Raw genomic sequence first — 17,828 nt, 5'->3', positions numbered from 1 at the left:
CCAGCATCTGTGGCTGGCATCTTCAGAGAAGGCTTGCCTGGAAAAACTGGGTATATATATACTGTGTGAGCCTGGGAATGCAGGAGTGATTTGCATGTGTATTCTTCCTGCATTCCCAGGCTCACACAGTGTGTGTGTGTGTGTGTGTGTGTGTGTGTGTGTGTGTGTGTGTGTATACATACATACATACATACATACACCCACTATTTCCAGGCAAGCATTCTATGAAGATGCCAGCCACAAATGCTGGCAAAACATCAGGAAGAAAATCTTCTAGAACATGGCCACATACCCCAAAAAACCCACAAAAAACTATGGATGCCAGCCATGAAAGCCTTCGATTTCACACATAGCTGTTTCTGTTTAAGTAGCCACTTGCTAGTCTCAAATAGATTCATAGATTCAATTGAATTTATGTAAGTATAGTATTGATTTACCAGTTCTCATTGTTTCTATGGATCTAAACTATCTGATGCGACTAACTGGATTTAAGCCTATTGTATATTATGGTGCAGGAGTGAGAAACATGGATCCCTTTAGAAATTATTGGATTCAGACTCTCAGCAAATGCCACCATTGGTTATGCCAGCTATGACCTCTAGAAAAGAGCCACCCAATTCCCATCCCTGTTGTAGTGTAAATATTACAGTGCTATTCAAAGTAGTTCATGGATACAATTGAAGCTGATGGGCACAAATATAATAGTGGTCTCAACATTAAGAAAAATAATTGATAATTTCCTTTACCAAAAGGCTTCAGAAATACTGATGTAGGAAATAAAATACTTGTGTAAATTGCAGGAATTTGGTTCAAAATTCCACTCAGCTGTGGAATTCTGTGTGTGACTGACCAAAGACCAGTTGCATTCTATCAGCCTAATCAACCTAATAAGATGCATTGGGAATAAGGGATAAAACATGAAAATCTGAGGCGCGTTACACACGCGCCAAAGGGGTGTATTAGGGTTAGAAAGGGGCGTATTAGAGTTGAGAAGGGGCGTCCCTTCTGGATGCCCCTCAACCCTAGTACGGACCGAGTCCGTACAAAATGACAGCACCCTTTCACACGGGGGTGCCATTTTGGTGTCGCGGACGCATAGCATCCGGACGTCACGCGGCGGAAGTGACGCCGCAAGTGTGTGACTAGCACCTCGTGGCACCACTTCCGGGCACAGAAAGACGCGCCATTTTGGCCAAACGCACGGTTTGGCCGCTGCAGTTCCCAGACACAGCAACCGGTGGTGGCGGCAAAGCACCCTTGGGCGCTTTGTAACGCGCCTGAGATTCTCAGAGAAAGAGCAGACATACAGTGGCCAGTTCTTTCTCTTCTTTCATCTTGAGAATTCCTGTATATTTTTTTCTGTTCCTAAACTCCCAGTGTTGTTGTTGTGTGCCTTCACTATGCCACATCTGCATATATGTGAATACTAATGAAAATGCTAAAAAAAAACCCTTTTGTCTAAATAGTATTTTATTTATTTATATTTTATTTCCCCCCCCAGCTTTCTCCCAAAGTGGGACCCAAGGCAGCTAACAACATATATAAAACACATTAAAACAACAATTAAATTCATTTTTAATTACAAATATAAAATGTAAAACATACAAAGTTAAAAATAATGATATAAAACTATCCCCCTCGTCTCCCAATAAAACCAAACCTGCAAAAATTTAAAAGGCCAGTTTAAATAAAAATGTCTTCACCTGCCAGCAAAAGGTCAACAGTGAGGGGAGCAACCTAATCTCCCATGGAAGGGAGTTTCACAGGGAAAAGGCTCTCTCTCGAGCCTGGGATGGTGATGGGACCAAGAGAAAGCCTTCTCCTGAGGATCTTAGGGCACTAGGTGGTTTGTATGGGGAGATATCGTCTCTCAAAGAGTCTCGACCTAAGCCGTGTAGGGCTTTATAGGTCATGAGCGGCACTTTGAATTGTGCTCGGGAATGAACCAGTAGCCAGTGAAGCTGTTTCAATACAGGAGTTATACGTTACCTGTAAATGGCTCCAGTTAGCATTCTAGCTGTGGCATTTTGGACCCACTGAAATTTCTGAACAGTTTCAAAAGGCAGCCCCCCATAGTTTTGCGGTGTTTTGCAACACCCCCCCCCCCCCCCCCGTTTCGGAATGCCCCTCAAAAGATCTGGGTCAAATTGGGAAATGTTGGGATTTGGGGTGTTTATTAAGAATCTTAGTTTGAGAAGATCATTAGTTTTGAGTCTGTTGCAAGATGTGGTGTTTTCTTGCAAACATTGCAAAATAATTGCAAAACTTTGACACAGGTTTTGGAGCAAATCAGATGATGTTATGGGTGAAGCAGACAAGCAGCTTGGAGCAGCTTCTGGCCCCTCCAACCCCAGTCACCTCATGATCAGCCTGGGACCACAGTGATTGGACACTGCAGTTCCGAAGCTGGCCACATCCATGGCCCTGAACAGGCCACTTGCAAGAAATGGCTTTTTGCCACTCCTTTTTTTTTGGCCACCTTAGGTGTGCATCGTCTGCATACCACCGCTCCCGAAGCAGCCAGAAGCCACTTTTTCCTGCCCATCTATTTTGGGTCTTAGTTTCTTGGGTGTTTACTAGGAACCCCAAGTTGATGTGTCAGTATCTCAGTTTGAGGGACAATGTTACAAAATATTGCAAAACAATTATGAAACTTTGGCATAGGTTTGAAGCAGATTTGAAATTGTGGCATTCCTAATCAAACTGCAGCATGCAGTGGATGACACAGATCAGAAATCAGATGAGAAAGGGAACTCAGCAAAGACTAATTACAATTGGCACTTCATATCCATGGATTCTTTTTTTAAAAAAATAACCCCTCCAAAAAAAACCCACCTTGATTTTAGCATTTTTTAAATAAGGGACACCATTTCACTATGCCATTGTATATAATGGAATTTGAGTATCCACAGATTTTGGTATCCACAGAGGGTCCTGAAACTAGACCTCAATGGATACCAAGAGCCTACTGTAAACCACTGCCAGTTTCCTTTTCTTTCAGCTCACTTTGCCTGTTGATTCTTATCTGCAGAGAGATAAAAAAAATTCAGATAAATTAGAGGGCTTATTTCAAGGCATGTAAATAAGTTCTTTTATATCTGCATTATGCCAAGGTCAGCCCCTTTTGCTTTGTTCAGATGCCTTCCTCAAGACAGATACAGTGGGCCCTTGGCTTACATGGGGGAGCCGTTCCAGCCCCCCCCCCCCCCCCCCCCCCCCCCCCCGTAAGCCAAAAATCACATGAATGGGGCTCGTGCATGCGGCGGCTGTGCAGCGGTGTAGCAGTGTGCGTGCACACCATTCATTTGAATGGGATGCGCCGCCCACATGCTCCCGCGTGGCTCTCCACGGGTTTGAGCGTATGCTCAAACCCACGTATAGCACCGCCCGCATATGACCCGGGCACACTGTATTTCTGTACAGTTGGCCCTTCTTATACATGGATGTTTTATACACGGATTCAAACATCTACTGTTTGAAAATGTTCCAAAAAAGTATAAATTTCAAATATCAAACCTTGACTTTCCATTTTTTATAAAGGGCACCATTTTGCTATGTCATTATATTTAATGGGATTTGAACATCCATGGATTTTGTTATACACGGGGGATCTTGGAACCAAACTCCAGCGTATAACAAGGGTCCACTGTATTTAAAGGTTTCTTACAAAGGATGTGATCACTGGTAGAAGTTACCAGTTGTATTAGTTCAGGTTTACTGATCTAATCTGGTGTTCTATTTTTCTACAAGCTAAATAAAAACAGGAAAGAGATAAAATATGGTAATAGAGAATGTTAAAACTGGAATGAGCCTTCCCAAATCCCAGAAATAAAACAAGCAGCTCAATTTGAGTGGCTCGGAATGCATCTGGAGTGATTTGAATCTCTTCATAAAATTTTACTCGCCCATTTGTTAACAGCATAAAAGAAGCAGGTGCAGATAGAAGGCACAAAGATATTTCATCCAAGTGCTTACTTTGCACTAATTTTAAGACAACATGGATTATAATTATGCTTTAAAATGTTTTATCGGTGTATTGGCAATCGGAGGGGTGGGAGCTATGCAGCCTGCCAAATGTTGTAGGACTACATTTCCCGGAATTCCTTACTATTATCTATGTGAGTTAGGGCTAATGATACTTGTAGTTCAACAGCTTCTGAAGAGTTGCATGATTCTCACCCAAGTCTACAGTTTGGAACAAATGACTCCATCATCCTGTGGTTATCCTTAATTAAAACTACAGTCACCCTTTCACAATCACAGGTTTCAGATTCACGGTTTTGACTATTTATGACTTAGTAGTAGCTGCTTATCATGATCATTGCCATTAACATTTTCACTGATATCACTGATATTGCCTGTATGGTAAAAGTGCAAATTATTTTTAAACGTTTTAAGGGAATAGCCTCAAAAGTACTAGGGGAGGCTATTCACTCCTTTTGCTAACGAGGATGAGTACTCTGGGAAGTCTAGGGGGTTGAGCAAATAATTTGTTGCAAGACACTTTTTATACTATTTCATACCTGCAAGTCATAATGTTAACAGTTATCAAAGAGTGAACAAGCATGCATGACTTCTCCTTAGGGCTGACATCCTGAAAATACAGTTTTGTAGCACAGAGGTTTGTAGTACAGAGATCAGGCTTTAGAGATTAAATATTTCAGTTGAGAGACATCTTACAGGTAGATGCTGAGAAAGTTATTTCTTTATGCTTCTGTCTAGAAAGAGCAGCAGAACTTTCGTATGGCTTCTGCTGGATACTTTCAAGGCTGTCACCTTATTTTCCCCTAAAGGATAATAGAAATCTCTGTAGCTCAAGGACCGGGTGTGGGGGGGGATTTATAGATAGAGGCTACCCAGCAGGTGGAGCAAACTTCATCTGTTCATTTGATTACCTTCCAAGTCTTTGAAATAATACAGTGTCTTCTGGATCCTTCCTGTGTTTCATGTCTTCATCAGCAGGTCAACTTGTTCTTGGCATGCATTACTAATGGCACATTTCAAAGAGAACTGGAATATGATCTACATGTTTCTACATATTGGCCCTTCCCACATGTTGTAGTTTTCAAGTTTTTGAAGAAGTAGCTATGCTACTTTGTAGCAGTTTAAAAAAGAGGAGGGTGGGGGGAGAAAAAAGGAATGTGGCAGAACCATTGGTTTTTACTAACTAGTTTTTTATTTTAGCATGAGCTTTTGTGGATATAAACCTACTTCTTCAGATGCAGTACAGAGTGATATTCCCAAACCACACATACAGAATCTTTAGTAGTGTTTTTTGTACTAATGTTACTCATAAATAGCAATTCCTGTATCTCACTGAATGTAACTGTAATAGTTGTGACATAAACAACCAGCAAAAATTTAAATTATACCTTTAAATTACAATATCATATGCACAGCTGAGATATCTTGTATACAAGAAACACATATCAGAAATCAAGACATTAAATATTTTAAGAACCCAAAATTAGGATAAAATATTATCTCAGCTAGGAAAAGCAAAAGGAGTGGAGTAGCTTTGTATATATTTAACCAAATTCCTGCAAAAGAAATTGTCAATGATAGTGAAGGAAGATATACAGTAGTTGAAACAAATCTAGAAGGAAGGCTCGTACTGATTTTAGGAATTTATGGTCCCCAAGAAAACAAGTCTAAATTTTACCAAAAGCTGTCTAAGATGATATCAGACTTGGAGTATGAACATCTCATCTTAATGGGGGACTGGAACGGAGTAATAAACCTGGTAATTGATAGAGGCTCATTGAAGAAAAAAATTAAAGAAAACCAGGGAAAACTTCCACACACACTTTTCAATGTTGGAATCGTTATCTTTAGTAGATCCCTGGCATTAACAAAATAAGCATTCTAAAGAATATACATTTTATTCAGAACTTCACTACAACCTCGAGAATTGATATGCTTCTGATCTCAACAGACTTGCATAAAGGAGTTGTAGAAACTGGCATACTCCCTAAAAAAATCTGACCATAATCCAATTCTGATACAATTAAAAAAAGGAAAGAAGAACTATCATGGAGACTTAATGAACATTTATTAAAAAGATGACAAAATAATAAAACAAGACAAAGAATATTTGAAATTTTACTTTCAAGAAAACGTGAATAAAGGAACCGACTTAAGAACAGTATGGGACGCCAGTAAAGTGGTGATGCAAGGCCTCTTTATTCAGAAAAAAATCAGAATGGAAAAAACAAAGGAATCAGAGACTGGAAAGAATCTCACATGAAATAAACATTAAAGAACAAGATTTGATTCAAAACTCAACCAAAAAAGGAATTCATAATGAACTTAAATTGTTACAAAATCAGTTGCCAACTGCAACAATGGAGAAAATAAAAAGAAAGTTAAAACTTACAAAGCAAAGATATTTTGAATTTGGGAACAAGACTGGGAAACTTTTAGCATTCAAATTAAGGGAGATGAAAGAAAAAAGATTGATTGCAGAAAGAAATTATGGGAAAAAGAAAGTTGCAAATTTGAAACAAATCCAGAAAGTATTTGAGAGATACTGTTCCAATTTATTTAAAGGACATTCAGAAGGTGATAACTTTAAACAAGGTTTAGAGAATTAAATGAAACAACATGTTTCATTTAAAATAAAAGAACATCCAGGAAAAAAAACCATTGAATTCAAATATTTTGATGATGGAAGTTGTAGAAACAATAAAAGAAATGAAATCTGGCAGATCTCCCAGACCAGGCCGCTTTTCAGCATTATACTATAAAACACTCCTGGATGAACTAACCCTTCAATTACATTCACTGTTTAATGAAATGAAACAAAGAGGAATACCAAATTCATGGTCAAAAGCAAATATTACAGTCGGCCCTTCTTATACACAGGTTTTTATACACAGATTCAAGCATCCATGGTTTAAAAATGTTCAAAAAAAGTATACATTTCAAATATCAAACGTTGATTTTCCATTTTTTATAAGGGACACCATTTTGCTGTGTCATATTTAATGGGACTTGAGCATCCATGGATTTTATTATCCAGGGGGGATCTTGGAACCAAACTCCAGCATATAACAAGGGTCTACTGTACTCTTATACTGAGAGCAGATAAGGTCTTTTCCTCAGAATTATAATCTTGATTATAAATTATTTGCAGCAGTCTTAGCAAAAAGGTTAAAGATAATACTTCAAGATGCCATACAAGATGACCAATCAGATTTTCTGCCTCAAAGACACATGAAACAAAATATAAGAACAATGATTTAATAAAATTTAATAGAATATTACAAAAAGAACCCAGTGAAAAAAGCATTAATATTTTTTGATGCTGAAAAGACCTTTGATACAGTAAACTGGAATTTCATGATATAAACAATGAAAAAGATGTATTTTGGTGAAACATTTGTAAATTGGATTCAAGCTATTTATAAGAAGCAATTTGCACAAATTATAGTGAATGGTGAAAAAAAACTAAAGGATGCCAAATCGTGAAAGGGCCAAGTGAAGGATGCCTGTTGTCACCACTATTATTTATTTTTATTCTAGAAATCCTAAATAATTTGATAAGAGATGATAACCAAATCAAGGGGGCTTCAATTAAAAGTCACAAATATAAAATCAGAGGCTATGCTGATGATTTAGCAATTGTTCTGGAAGAACCTACCAAAAATACTGATAAATTAATTGATATAACCCAGGAATTTGCAACCCATGCAGGCTTCAAAATTAATAAATCTAAATCAGGTATATTAACCTTGAATATGTTTTTTAAAAAAGAAGACAACCATCTTCGGGGGGAAATCTGGATTTCAAATATGTAAAAAGTTGAAGTATCTCGGCATAACACTCTTTAAAAAGAATTGTGAACTTTTTGACAACTATGTAACTCTATGGAAAGAGATTAAAAAAGGTTTTGGATAGATGGACCACTTGGAATTTATTACTTATGGGAAGATTTTCTTCAGTTAAGATGAACATCTTGCCCAAAGTAATGTTTTTATTCCAAAATTTGCAAATTCTAACCAATCTTTCATACTATGGGAGACTCATCTATCAAAATTTATTTGGGCTGGGAAAAGGCCATGAATAAGATGGAAAATAATGAAAGATGTCAAAGAAAGAGGTGGGTTAAGAATCCCAGATCTTAAAATTTACTATTATTCTTCTGCCATGAATTGGATCTAGAGTTGGATATTGTTAAAGATGAAAAGGCACTGAACTTGGAAGGATTCAACAAAATATACTGTTGGCACAGATATTTATGGTATAAAAAGGCAGATATTAATAAAGAATTCAAAGATCATATAATCAGGAGATCTCTTCTGTCTGGGATAAAGTTAAACAGAAAATATACAACAAATTACCAGATTGGTTATCATCTCAAGAAGCATTGAAGATAAGCCAAGTGATACATCAAAAAAGCTATTTAAAATACTACTATCTACTGAATTGGGATGGAGAAATCCCCAGATTGAAAACAAATAAAGGACTTGAGGAAGATGGCCATACATGTAATTGGTTTACATACCGTCAGTTAAAAGATTCAAATTGGATCTCAAATTAGAAGGCATCACACACAAAAAAGAACAGAATTAGACAAGATTCTGATGGGACCCCAAAGAGCCATTATATCCAAACTATGTAAGCTTTTACTGAAGAATGAATTGGAATCCGAAAGGGTTAAAGAATGCAAATGGGAAAAAATTTTGGTCACCCCATCCAACTAAAAAGCTGAGAAAGAGCCTGGGGACAGGATTTAAAGTTTACATTTATGGACATAAAATAATTTTTTTACAAAATGGTATATAGATGGTACCTAAATTCTAATAAGCTGGCAAAATTTCACCAAAATGAAAAACAAAAGTGCTGAAAATGTGACAAGATGGAAGGCACCTTCTTCCGTATTTGGTGAGCATGCCCAGTAGCAAAGAAATTTTGGAAAGAAATTCATATTACGCTACAGGAGAGTTATTTTTATGGAAATTTTAACGCTTGATTGTATGATGTATGTGATTTTGTTGTAATCCCGCCTCGATCCATAGGGAGAGGTGAGATATAGAAATAAATTATTATTATTATTATTATTATTATTATTATTATTATTATTATTATTACAATCAATAATCAAAACACCAATTAAAATGATGCCAGAATACTTCTTATTAAATATAATATAAGGAAAAGAAGAAAGGAAACATTTAAAATACATTCTATATTCAGTCACGGCTGCAAGAATGACATATGCCCAAAATGGAAGGACAAGAACATTCCTACTGTAGATGATTGGCTTAGAAAGTGTCTGGAAATGATGGAAATGGATAGGATGGGACTAAGACTGGAAATCATTGACAAACATCTGTGAAGCGAAATGGTCTAAATAACAAACTTTGGCCCATTACAGACGGGCATAAAGTACGGACTGGGTCCGTACTAGGGTTAGAAAGGGGCATCCCTTCCGGACGCCCCTAACCCTAATACGGACCGAGTCCATACAAAATGGTGGCGCCTGTTCCATTGGCGCCTCGCAGCATCATAACTGCGCAGCAAAGAGAAGCGCCATTTTGGCACTTCTTATTTGCAACGGGGAGGAGCTGCACGGTTTGGATTCTGGGGCTCCTCTGCGCTGCAACCAGCAGCGGCGTGAGACCGCCCGTTTTAGGCAGTCTGTAACGTGCCCTAGATTGGAAAATTAAGCAATGAAGCAAATTGGACTAATATATAATGTTAGTCAAAAAAGAGAGGATGAAAGGATGAGAATGAGAGGGAGAAGGAGGGAAGGAAGAAAGTAAACATGATCCATAAATAGGTATTCAGCTCACTTTGAATATAAAAAAGTAAGTGCATAAGAAAACCAGTGGCCAGTAACTAAAGGTTTAAAAACAAAGAATTTAAAGTAAAGCATGAGCTAAAAACATAGTTCAGCTCTTTTCTGTTCCAGAAATGGTAGACAACCCTTTGGTTTCCCTGCAGGCTCCTAAATGAAGAGTGATGATAGCTGTGAAGAAAAATCATTTCTTATTCTTCCTGATCTCAGCATGCAGACACACTGAAGAGGTTTAAAACTCTTTTCCCTATATCGATACCTCATTTGTGCCATCATGCACACACACCTCAACATATTAGTGTGAGAAAACTGTCCATCACACCATTCATTTGGGGAAAACAAGAGAAATGTTATGATTTTAAATGAGGATCAGTAGCCTGTCTTGGTTGCCCTTGGGTAAGTCTCTATCCAAAATGTTTTCCCAAAATCTAAGAATTTCGTGAATTCCATCAAAGGGAACATATTTGTAAACACATAGTTTCCATTTATTGGTGTATGAAATTAAGGAAGGTGCTCTATTATAATAAATAATAATAAACTGTTTATTTGTATCCCGCTTTTCGTTTGCAGATCAGAGATGTACAAAATACAGCCTCCCAGATGTTGCTGTTTTGGAACTCCCAGAATTCCTTAACTGATGGCTCTGCTCATAGGGCTGCTGGGAGTTGTAATCCAACAATATGGGACCTTGCTGTGGTCTGTATGCTCTCGCAGCTGAAAAATGCTGAATTTCTGGAAAAGGATAATGAATATTCTTCTGCCAAGCGTAGATTGCTGTTGCTGCCCACCTCCCCTTGCTAATCCCATTGCTTAATTGTAGAACTTCTTTATTCTGAATTGTATTTAGTTCAATAAAATGTGGCCAAAGGATATTCATAGAAAATAAAAGGGAAGGATGATTCCCTGCATGCAGATCTCCCCCATTTAAAACATATTTTAGACAGTCCACATCTCAGCTGTTTTAGTGGCTGGGTGAAGTACCATTCAGATGGAGAGAACAACACATAGGGAGAGTAGGCCAGCACATGTAAACTGAGCAGGAGGCTTAAATTTTGCACTACTAGTAGGAAAATTCTGCTAGCTACAGACTAAAGTTTAAAAATACTGGCTGGCATTCTAGTTGGTTTGTCCCAACTAGAGTAGGTTTATTGAATCAATTGTTGAATGGTAAATCACCTTATAGATGCCGTATATATTCGGCTATAAGCTGACATCATGTATAAGTCAAGGGCAAGGTTTTGAGTCAAAATTAGGGATTTTGATATGATCCATGGATAAATCAAGGGTAAAATCTAGGGGCATATAACAAAGGATCTAAAGAACAAAGCAAAGGAAAACAATGCCAAAGAATTTACACAATTCCAGAAAACATAACTGTTTGAGCTCACACTTAAGGCTGGTTGAATGAGAGAGTAGAGGTGGGTCAGTGCTTCCAGTATAGAATAAACTCTTGTCTTTGATCAGGGGGATGATTCCTTTTTTAAATATGAATTAAGGTACAATACTTACATTGACCTGTGGATAAGTCAGCTCAGATTTTTTGGGGCCAATTTTTGACTAAAATTTCTAGACTTATGAATCCAATTAATTCAGTGTGTTGGCTATAGAAACTAACAACAGGATTTAAGCCATTGTATTTATGTTTAAAACTCTGTACTGGTCTGTCTTCCACAAAACCAGGACCAGTGTGGTATGTGTGTGCATGCACACACATACACAATGTATAGAGGGCATGAAACATAAAACCAATGAAGAAACAATCACTCAGCCTAAAATCAATTTAAAAGGTAAGAATGTGAAGCCTTCTGGTATCACCTCATCTGTAACATTGCAAAGTACAGCTGGATGCCTAGCTTTCTTCTTCAATAACTTCACATTCATAGTACCTAACCCAGACTACATTCTGAATGTCTAAAATGTGATGTGGGTGGGTGAGTGGGTTGGTGAAAGATAAAGAGAAACACAGTTATAAAAGCATCTGATGAAGTACATTGAAGTCTACGAACGCTCATGCTACCAACTTCTTTCTTTCAGTTAGTCTCAAAGGTGCTACAAGATCTCTCTACATACAGATATAAAGATATCTATAAAAGGCATCTTTAAATGTATTTAAGTTCTACAGTTAGTATAGTCTTTTTTATTTACCTTTTCAACAATATTGCCTAGCTTTTTAGAGATTTGTTTTATTTTGATTACTGTTTTATTTGGAACTTCGAACATTGCAACTAGTTGTTTTAAAACGTAATTACATTTCTGTATAACCTTCTGTATAACATCCCCATCCAAGTCTTTCCAGTTCCTGCTCCCTCTCCATTACATCATTCACATCCTTCTCCTGGTTTCTCTACTTCATTTCCAGATCTTCCTCCCCATACTAGCCAGGCAACAGCAACAGGGTATCTCATTTACTCCTTTATTTTTGTGGGACACAGAGAGCCTTCAGACAAAATGTCCATCTCTATATATCCACCATCTTTACCTCTTGGTCCAGATAAGGGTCAGAAGCATTGTAGGAAATAAAGAAAAGAGGCATTTGAAGGACTTTGAACTGTTCTTTCCGCCCACACACACACACACACACACACACACATTTAAAAGGACGCTATCAGAATTATTGGAAGTTATAGCCACCACCAATCTAGAACATCAAGGCAACTTTGTTCTCAACTTTCCTTCTCCCCCATGTAAGTCATATTTTGTTGTATGATCATTACCATCTAGTAAGTCAATAGAATTGCAACCTCATTTGCAGTCTTTGCCCTTTGCTGTAAGAAGTGAGTTTTCAATAAGCAGATCCGGACCTTCATTTTTCAAACTGTAATTCACTGTAAATAAATATTCTGGACATTTCAAAAGCTATCTCAGTTGAGTGTGACATTTAATTATTGCTAGTTAAAAATATTATCCTACTGTTAGGCTTTTGATTTATTCTAATAAGGAAGTATGGTTACCCATTTTTTATAAATTGTTGAGATGTTCATTAAAAAAGGCTGTGTACACCTTGAAATAAAGTAATGATTTTATTCTCATTAAACAAGGAGCATGTACAACCTATTTCAAAGACAAATCTCTTCTCTTGTTGTCTTGTTCCCCTCTCCCCCTGGCATGCTATTAAAAAAGTGAACCATCACTCTTGAAGACTTCATCCTTTCTACAAGACAAAGAGCTATCCAAGTGAATTGGGGATGTAAAATCAGTTTTGTGAGCTCCATGCAAGCCTGGACTACATTTAGCTCATGCCTGATATAGAATGACTTTAAAGAAAGCAGATTGAGCCCTGGAACAGACAGGCCAAAAGGAGAGGCTTCTGACCACTTTGGGGATGTGGCATTCATACAATGCATGCCCCCAGAGTGGCTGGAAACTGCTCTGAGGCTGCTGGGAGGGGAGGGGGGCAAAGCTGCCAGAAAAAGGAGTGGAGAAAAAACACTCCTGCCAGCGACCAGCCTTGGGACCGCAGTAGTGGCCTGCTTTAAGAGTGGGCTATGTGGTCTTTGCAGTCTCTGGCCAATCCTGGGCGGTATAGCTAGAGGCCACTCCTTCATACCCATCTGCTTCACCCCTCAGATACATTGGGAAAAGGTACATTTCATTTTTCAAAACAAACAAACAGGAAAACTCAGCAGAAATTCCCAGTGTTGAGTCCATCCTGCTAGCTCTCAATATAAGCTCCACATGTGTGGTTCATCTAATAGGATTTATCCAGCTCAATAGCAATAGTATAGCACTTACATTTCTATACCATTTTATAGTTCTAAATACTCTCTAAACCATTAACTACATGTTTGCCAATTGCCCCCGACAAGCTGGGTACATTTTTTTACCGACCAATGAACGGATGGAAGACTGAGTCAACCTGGTGCCCTGCAGTATTGAATTCACAAAGTTTTGGCTGCAGAACCAGCATTTAACCACTGCTGCACTGGCTCAGAGGTGGGATTCATGCATTCCTCCAGATAATGCATTGTGACTTCCAGTGTTCCTCACCATTTTGTATGCTGGGTGTGGATGCTGAGATTTGAAGTCCAGTAGTATTGCACACAATTCCCCCTAATCTAATAATGCAGACATTTTCAGATTCTTCATAACACAATGCAGGAACAAGGTTAGGTGGGCTATATTTGCTCGTTTCAGGCATTCCATGCACACAACTACAGAGTCTAGATTTCCACATAGACTAAGGCAAAATTTGAGTATGTGGAAAATAATCTGTAAATAGGCACAATGATATCATTGCACACCATTCCTCCTTAACACACAGTATGCCTTAGCTTTAAAAGATATCATATCTAATCAAGACTGATGGAGTGTGGTATCACAAATTGTGGCACGTGTAAATAGATAATGCATGAAAGGCATTGCATACGCAGTGGAATCCTGAATTGCTTATTGGTGGTTTCAGTGGCATCCCTGAAGAAGTTGGATTTGTTCCAAAAAACAATACTTGTGCTACCCCTTATATACTATTCTGTTTTTGAACACAGGGCAGTGTGTTTGCTATTTCTTACTTACATGAGGCAAAACAGTCCTTCATCTCATGAAAACTACATTATAGTGTTCTCTGCTTGAGTACATGAAACAAATCTCTGGGGGAGAAAGAAGCTTGTTGTAATTCTTACATTATTTCAAATATTTCAGAAAAAAATAGCTATGTTTGCACATGGTATATAAAACTATTAATGTGCTATTATCTAGGTATACTGAAAGATTTCTTGTTTTAAAGGAAAGAACACATCTTGTGAAACTAAGGGAATTCTAGGAACATTCTTTTGACATCAATAGTTTCTTGTTGGCTGCCTTAAATTACAAAGAGGGTTGCTTCTTCATACAGACTTCTCGTTGTTGGAGAAGTCTGATGTGTAATAACAGCTGGATCATAGGGTAATGCAGGCTTTTGCTAGTGCTGAAGGGAGAAGCCATTAACATAAATTTAGCCTGTCAGAAGTTTGTGTGTGTTATAATGATGACTATATCTGTTTGATTGTTCAAAGGCAGAACTGTAATTCTGTATTCCTATTAAAAGATGTATTTACTACATACATTTTCTATGAATCCCTTAGAAATACATGCCAAAAATAATAAAACAGGATGCATACTGCAATTTCAAATGATATGTTTGGAATAAAATTCAGCAGTAGTTAAATATCACAATGGGACTGGTTGAGGAGCTTGGTATTTATCCCTCAAACAAAACTGGCTTCTTGAACATTCAGAATGGATGGTATAAAATCCTGATTTTTCACAAGCCCTTTATCACCTGTTAACAGTTTGACACTGCTTTAACTGCCATGGTTCAATGCTATGGAATTCTGGGATTTGTGGTTTTGAGAGAATATTTTGCCTTCTCTGTCAGAGAGCTCTTGTGTCACAATGAACTACAAATCCAGGATTCCATAGGATAGAGCCATGGCAGTTAAAGTGGTGTCAGACTGCATTATTTCTGCAGTTCTGATGCAGCCCAGATAGCCTGGCCCCAGTCTAACCCAACAATTTACAAGGTACGTAAATATGTTTGTTTATCATTATAAGGTTTAAAAAATGGCCTTACCTTTAAAAAAATTTTTTAATTACAGTGATTGCTCAGGATTCCCTTAATGTCTACATTCATAAAAGTAACATAACAATCCAAAAATTATAAAAGTTCTAATATGAATAACTGTAGACAAACTTCATATCAGTTTTGTTATATGCATTTCAAAAAAGTCATTTATATCAACTTTTATATAAACATTTGGATGCAGTCTTGGAACATTGAATTCCCTGGACTTTTATTAGATAGAGATAGAAAATAGTTCACTAGCTTAAATAACCTGAATGCTAAAAGAATGAATCGGACAAGGACACATGCTTTCACACAATTTTTTTAAAATAGAATACAGAGCTCTTACATTAATAGTGATGATAACCAGTGAGTTGTATGGTGCTAAAGAAGTGTTGAGCCAGTAAAATACGTTATTAGAATTGATCTATCTTAAATTTCAGCAGGAAATTATCAAGGCCATCTTGAAACAATTTGAATCTCATATATCCATCTTAAATTCAGATCTATCTGTTTTACCTATCTAGATGTATATGGGAGGTTTTACATGTAGTTTTAATATTGGTTATTCTTCTTGCTCTTTCCACATGAAATTTCATTTTCAAATGTTGTATGTGAGATGTGGGAAAGCAAAAAATATACAGAAATGATAATATTCAGATGCTGGATAGGATTGCAATCCCCCTGAAAACACAAGTTTGTAGTTCAGGTTTCAGCACTGGATGGGAGTGTATTCACCTAGTTAAGGCTTGTGTGCCAGCCGCACCCATTGCTTGAAATTTTAGATATGGCCATGGTAATTCATGGCTTAGTTATATTTCATTTGGATTACTATAAACTGTCTACATGTGGCTGCCTTTGAAGAGGTTTGGAAAGTTCTGCTGGTCCAAAGAGCTTCAACCAGTGCTGGCTACAGGGACCACACAACTACCTTGTTCCTATAGCTCCACTGGCTGCCAGTCTGCCAGGTACAACTTAAGGTGCTAGTTATGATGTGAAATGCCCTTATACTGCTCAGGTCCAGGATAGCTAAATGACAGTTTGTTCAGCACAAGCTTGTCAGTGTCTTGAGATCGTCTGTTGAGGACCTTATTTCAATTCCACCACCTTCATGGGTGCATCTTGTGGGAACACAGGCCTTTTCAGCAGCTGCTTCCAGGCTCTGGAATTCTCTTTCTTTATGTGTATGTGGCTTGTTGACTTATGGTGACCCAATAGAGTTGTCTTAGAAAGAGTCATTTGTGGCTGTATTGCTTATATTTGTTGTTCTTTTTTTTAAGTGTTTATGCTTTTAACTGCTTTTAATTTTGATGTTTTAATTTTATTTTCAACTGTTATATGATGTAAATATTTAAGATGAATCTGTTTAAACTTTTGTGAACTGGCATTAGTCCCAGGTGGGGAAAAGGGCAGGATAATGATGATGCCAACAGCTGCTGTAGATCTTTCCTTTCAGGAGTTTGTTTGCATATAAACATTCATTGAAGTTGAAAATGGCCACAGACAGACAGGTGACTTACAGCAGCCTCTACCCACTCCAACCACAAGCATGCCCTGAGCAGCGCAGGACCTCAGCGACCAGACACTGCAATCCTGAGGCTGGCCACTGCTGTTGTTCACAATGGACCACCAGCAAGAAGTGCTTCTTTTCCACTCCTTTTGCAACTGGTTCTGGGCCATCTTGGGTGGCCGCAGCATGACTTTGGCCCAATCTAGGAGTGTGGGTCATGTGAACGCCACACCCCTGGATCATCCCAAAGGTGGTGCATTTGGCCTGTCTGTTTCGGGCCTAAGTGTGGAAGTGTGAAAGCTGTTATCTCTTTCTCATTCCCTGTACAGCATTACTATTCTCCTTAAGAAAACTAGAGGCTGAGTAAATCTATTGTTCATATAAATATTTCTTTAAAGAAGCGTATAAAAGTTTGTGACTGTGTGTTTGTTACTTGCCCAATATGTGACAAATGGACATTTTAAACTTACAGCTCCCTTTTTTTCTTTTTTCTAGGAAATTCCACTTACATGGATGACCATGGGCCTCCCCCTCGTAAGGTGAGCTGCATTTTTTTTCTTTTAAGCTGAGCCAAATTCTGCAACAAGCAACTTCTTTCTCCACTGACATACACATTCCTTTGAAAAGCTGTGATGACACTAACTTTTTCCCTGTTCCCTGTTGGGAAAGAACTTCTTCCATTAGTGGCTTTAGTTCTCAGAGCTTTCTTGTTCTAATAGGGAAGGTACTGTAAATCAGGGATCAAAAGTCTGGAATCTCTATTTGTTCTGAAAAGTAAGGTACTCTACATTTGGTTTTTGTAGCTAATAAGGGCCAGTGTGGTCTAGTGGTTTGAGCACTGGACTGTGATTCTGGAGACCAGAATTTGAATCTCTACTTGCCCATGGAAACCAACTGAGTGATTACTAGTAGTAGTAGTAAGGACGATGATGATGATGATGATGATGATGATGATGATGATGATGATGATGATGATG

At 37.9% G+C, this 17,828-nt stretch overlaps 1 protein-coding gene across 1 annotated transcript in view; it reads left to right on the top strand.

Annotated features, from left to right (window-relative positions):
* UST (uronyl 2-sulfotransferase) overlaps positions 1-17,828 on the top strand; it is a 194,007-nt gene that overhangs the window by 58,213 nt on the left and 117,966 nt on the right. The window contains exon 2 of the mRNA XM_042445999.1: positions 17,347-17,390. Coding sequence (XP_042301933.1) covers positions 17,347-17,390 — 44 coding nt within the window. The remainder of the gene's footprint in view (positions 1-17,346; positions 17,391-17,828) is intronic.

The sequence above is a fragment of the Sceloporus undulatus genome, chromosome 1 (assembly GCF_019175285.1).
Source record: "Sceloporus undulatus isolate JIND9_A2432 ecotype Alabama chromosome 1, SceUnd_v1.1, whole genome shotgun sequence".
Taxonomy (NCBI): domain Eukaryota; kingdom Metazoa; phylum Chordata; class Lepidosauria; order Squamata; family Phrynosomatidae; genus Sceloporus; species Sceloporus undulatus.
Note: the sequence above shows the minus strand (reverse complement) of the source record. Positions and strands in the feature narration are given on the sequence as shown.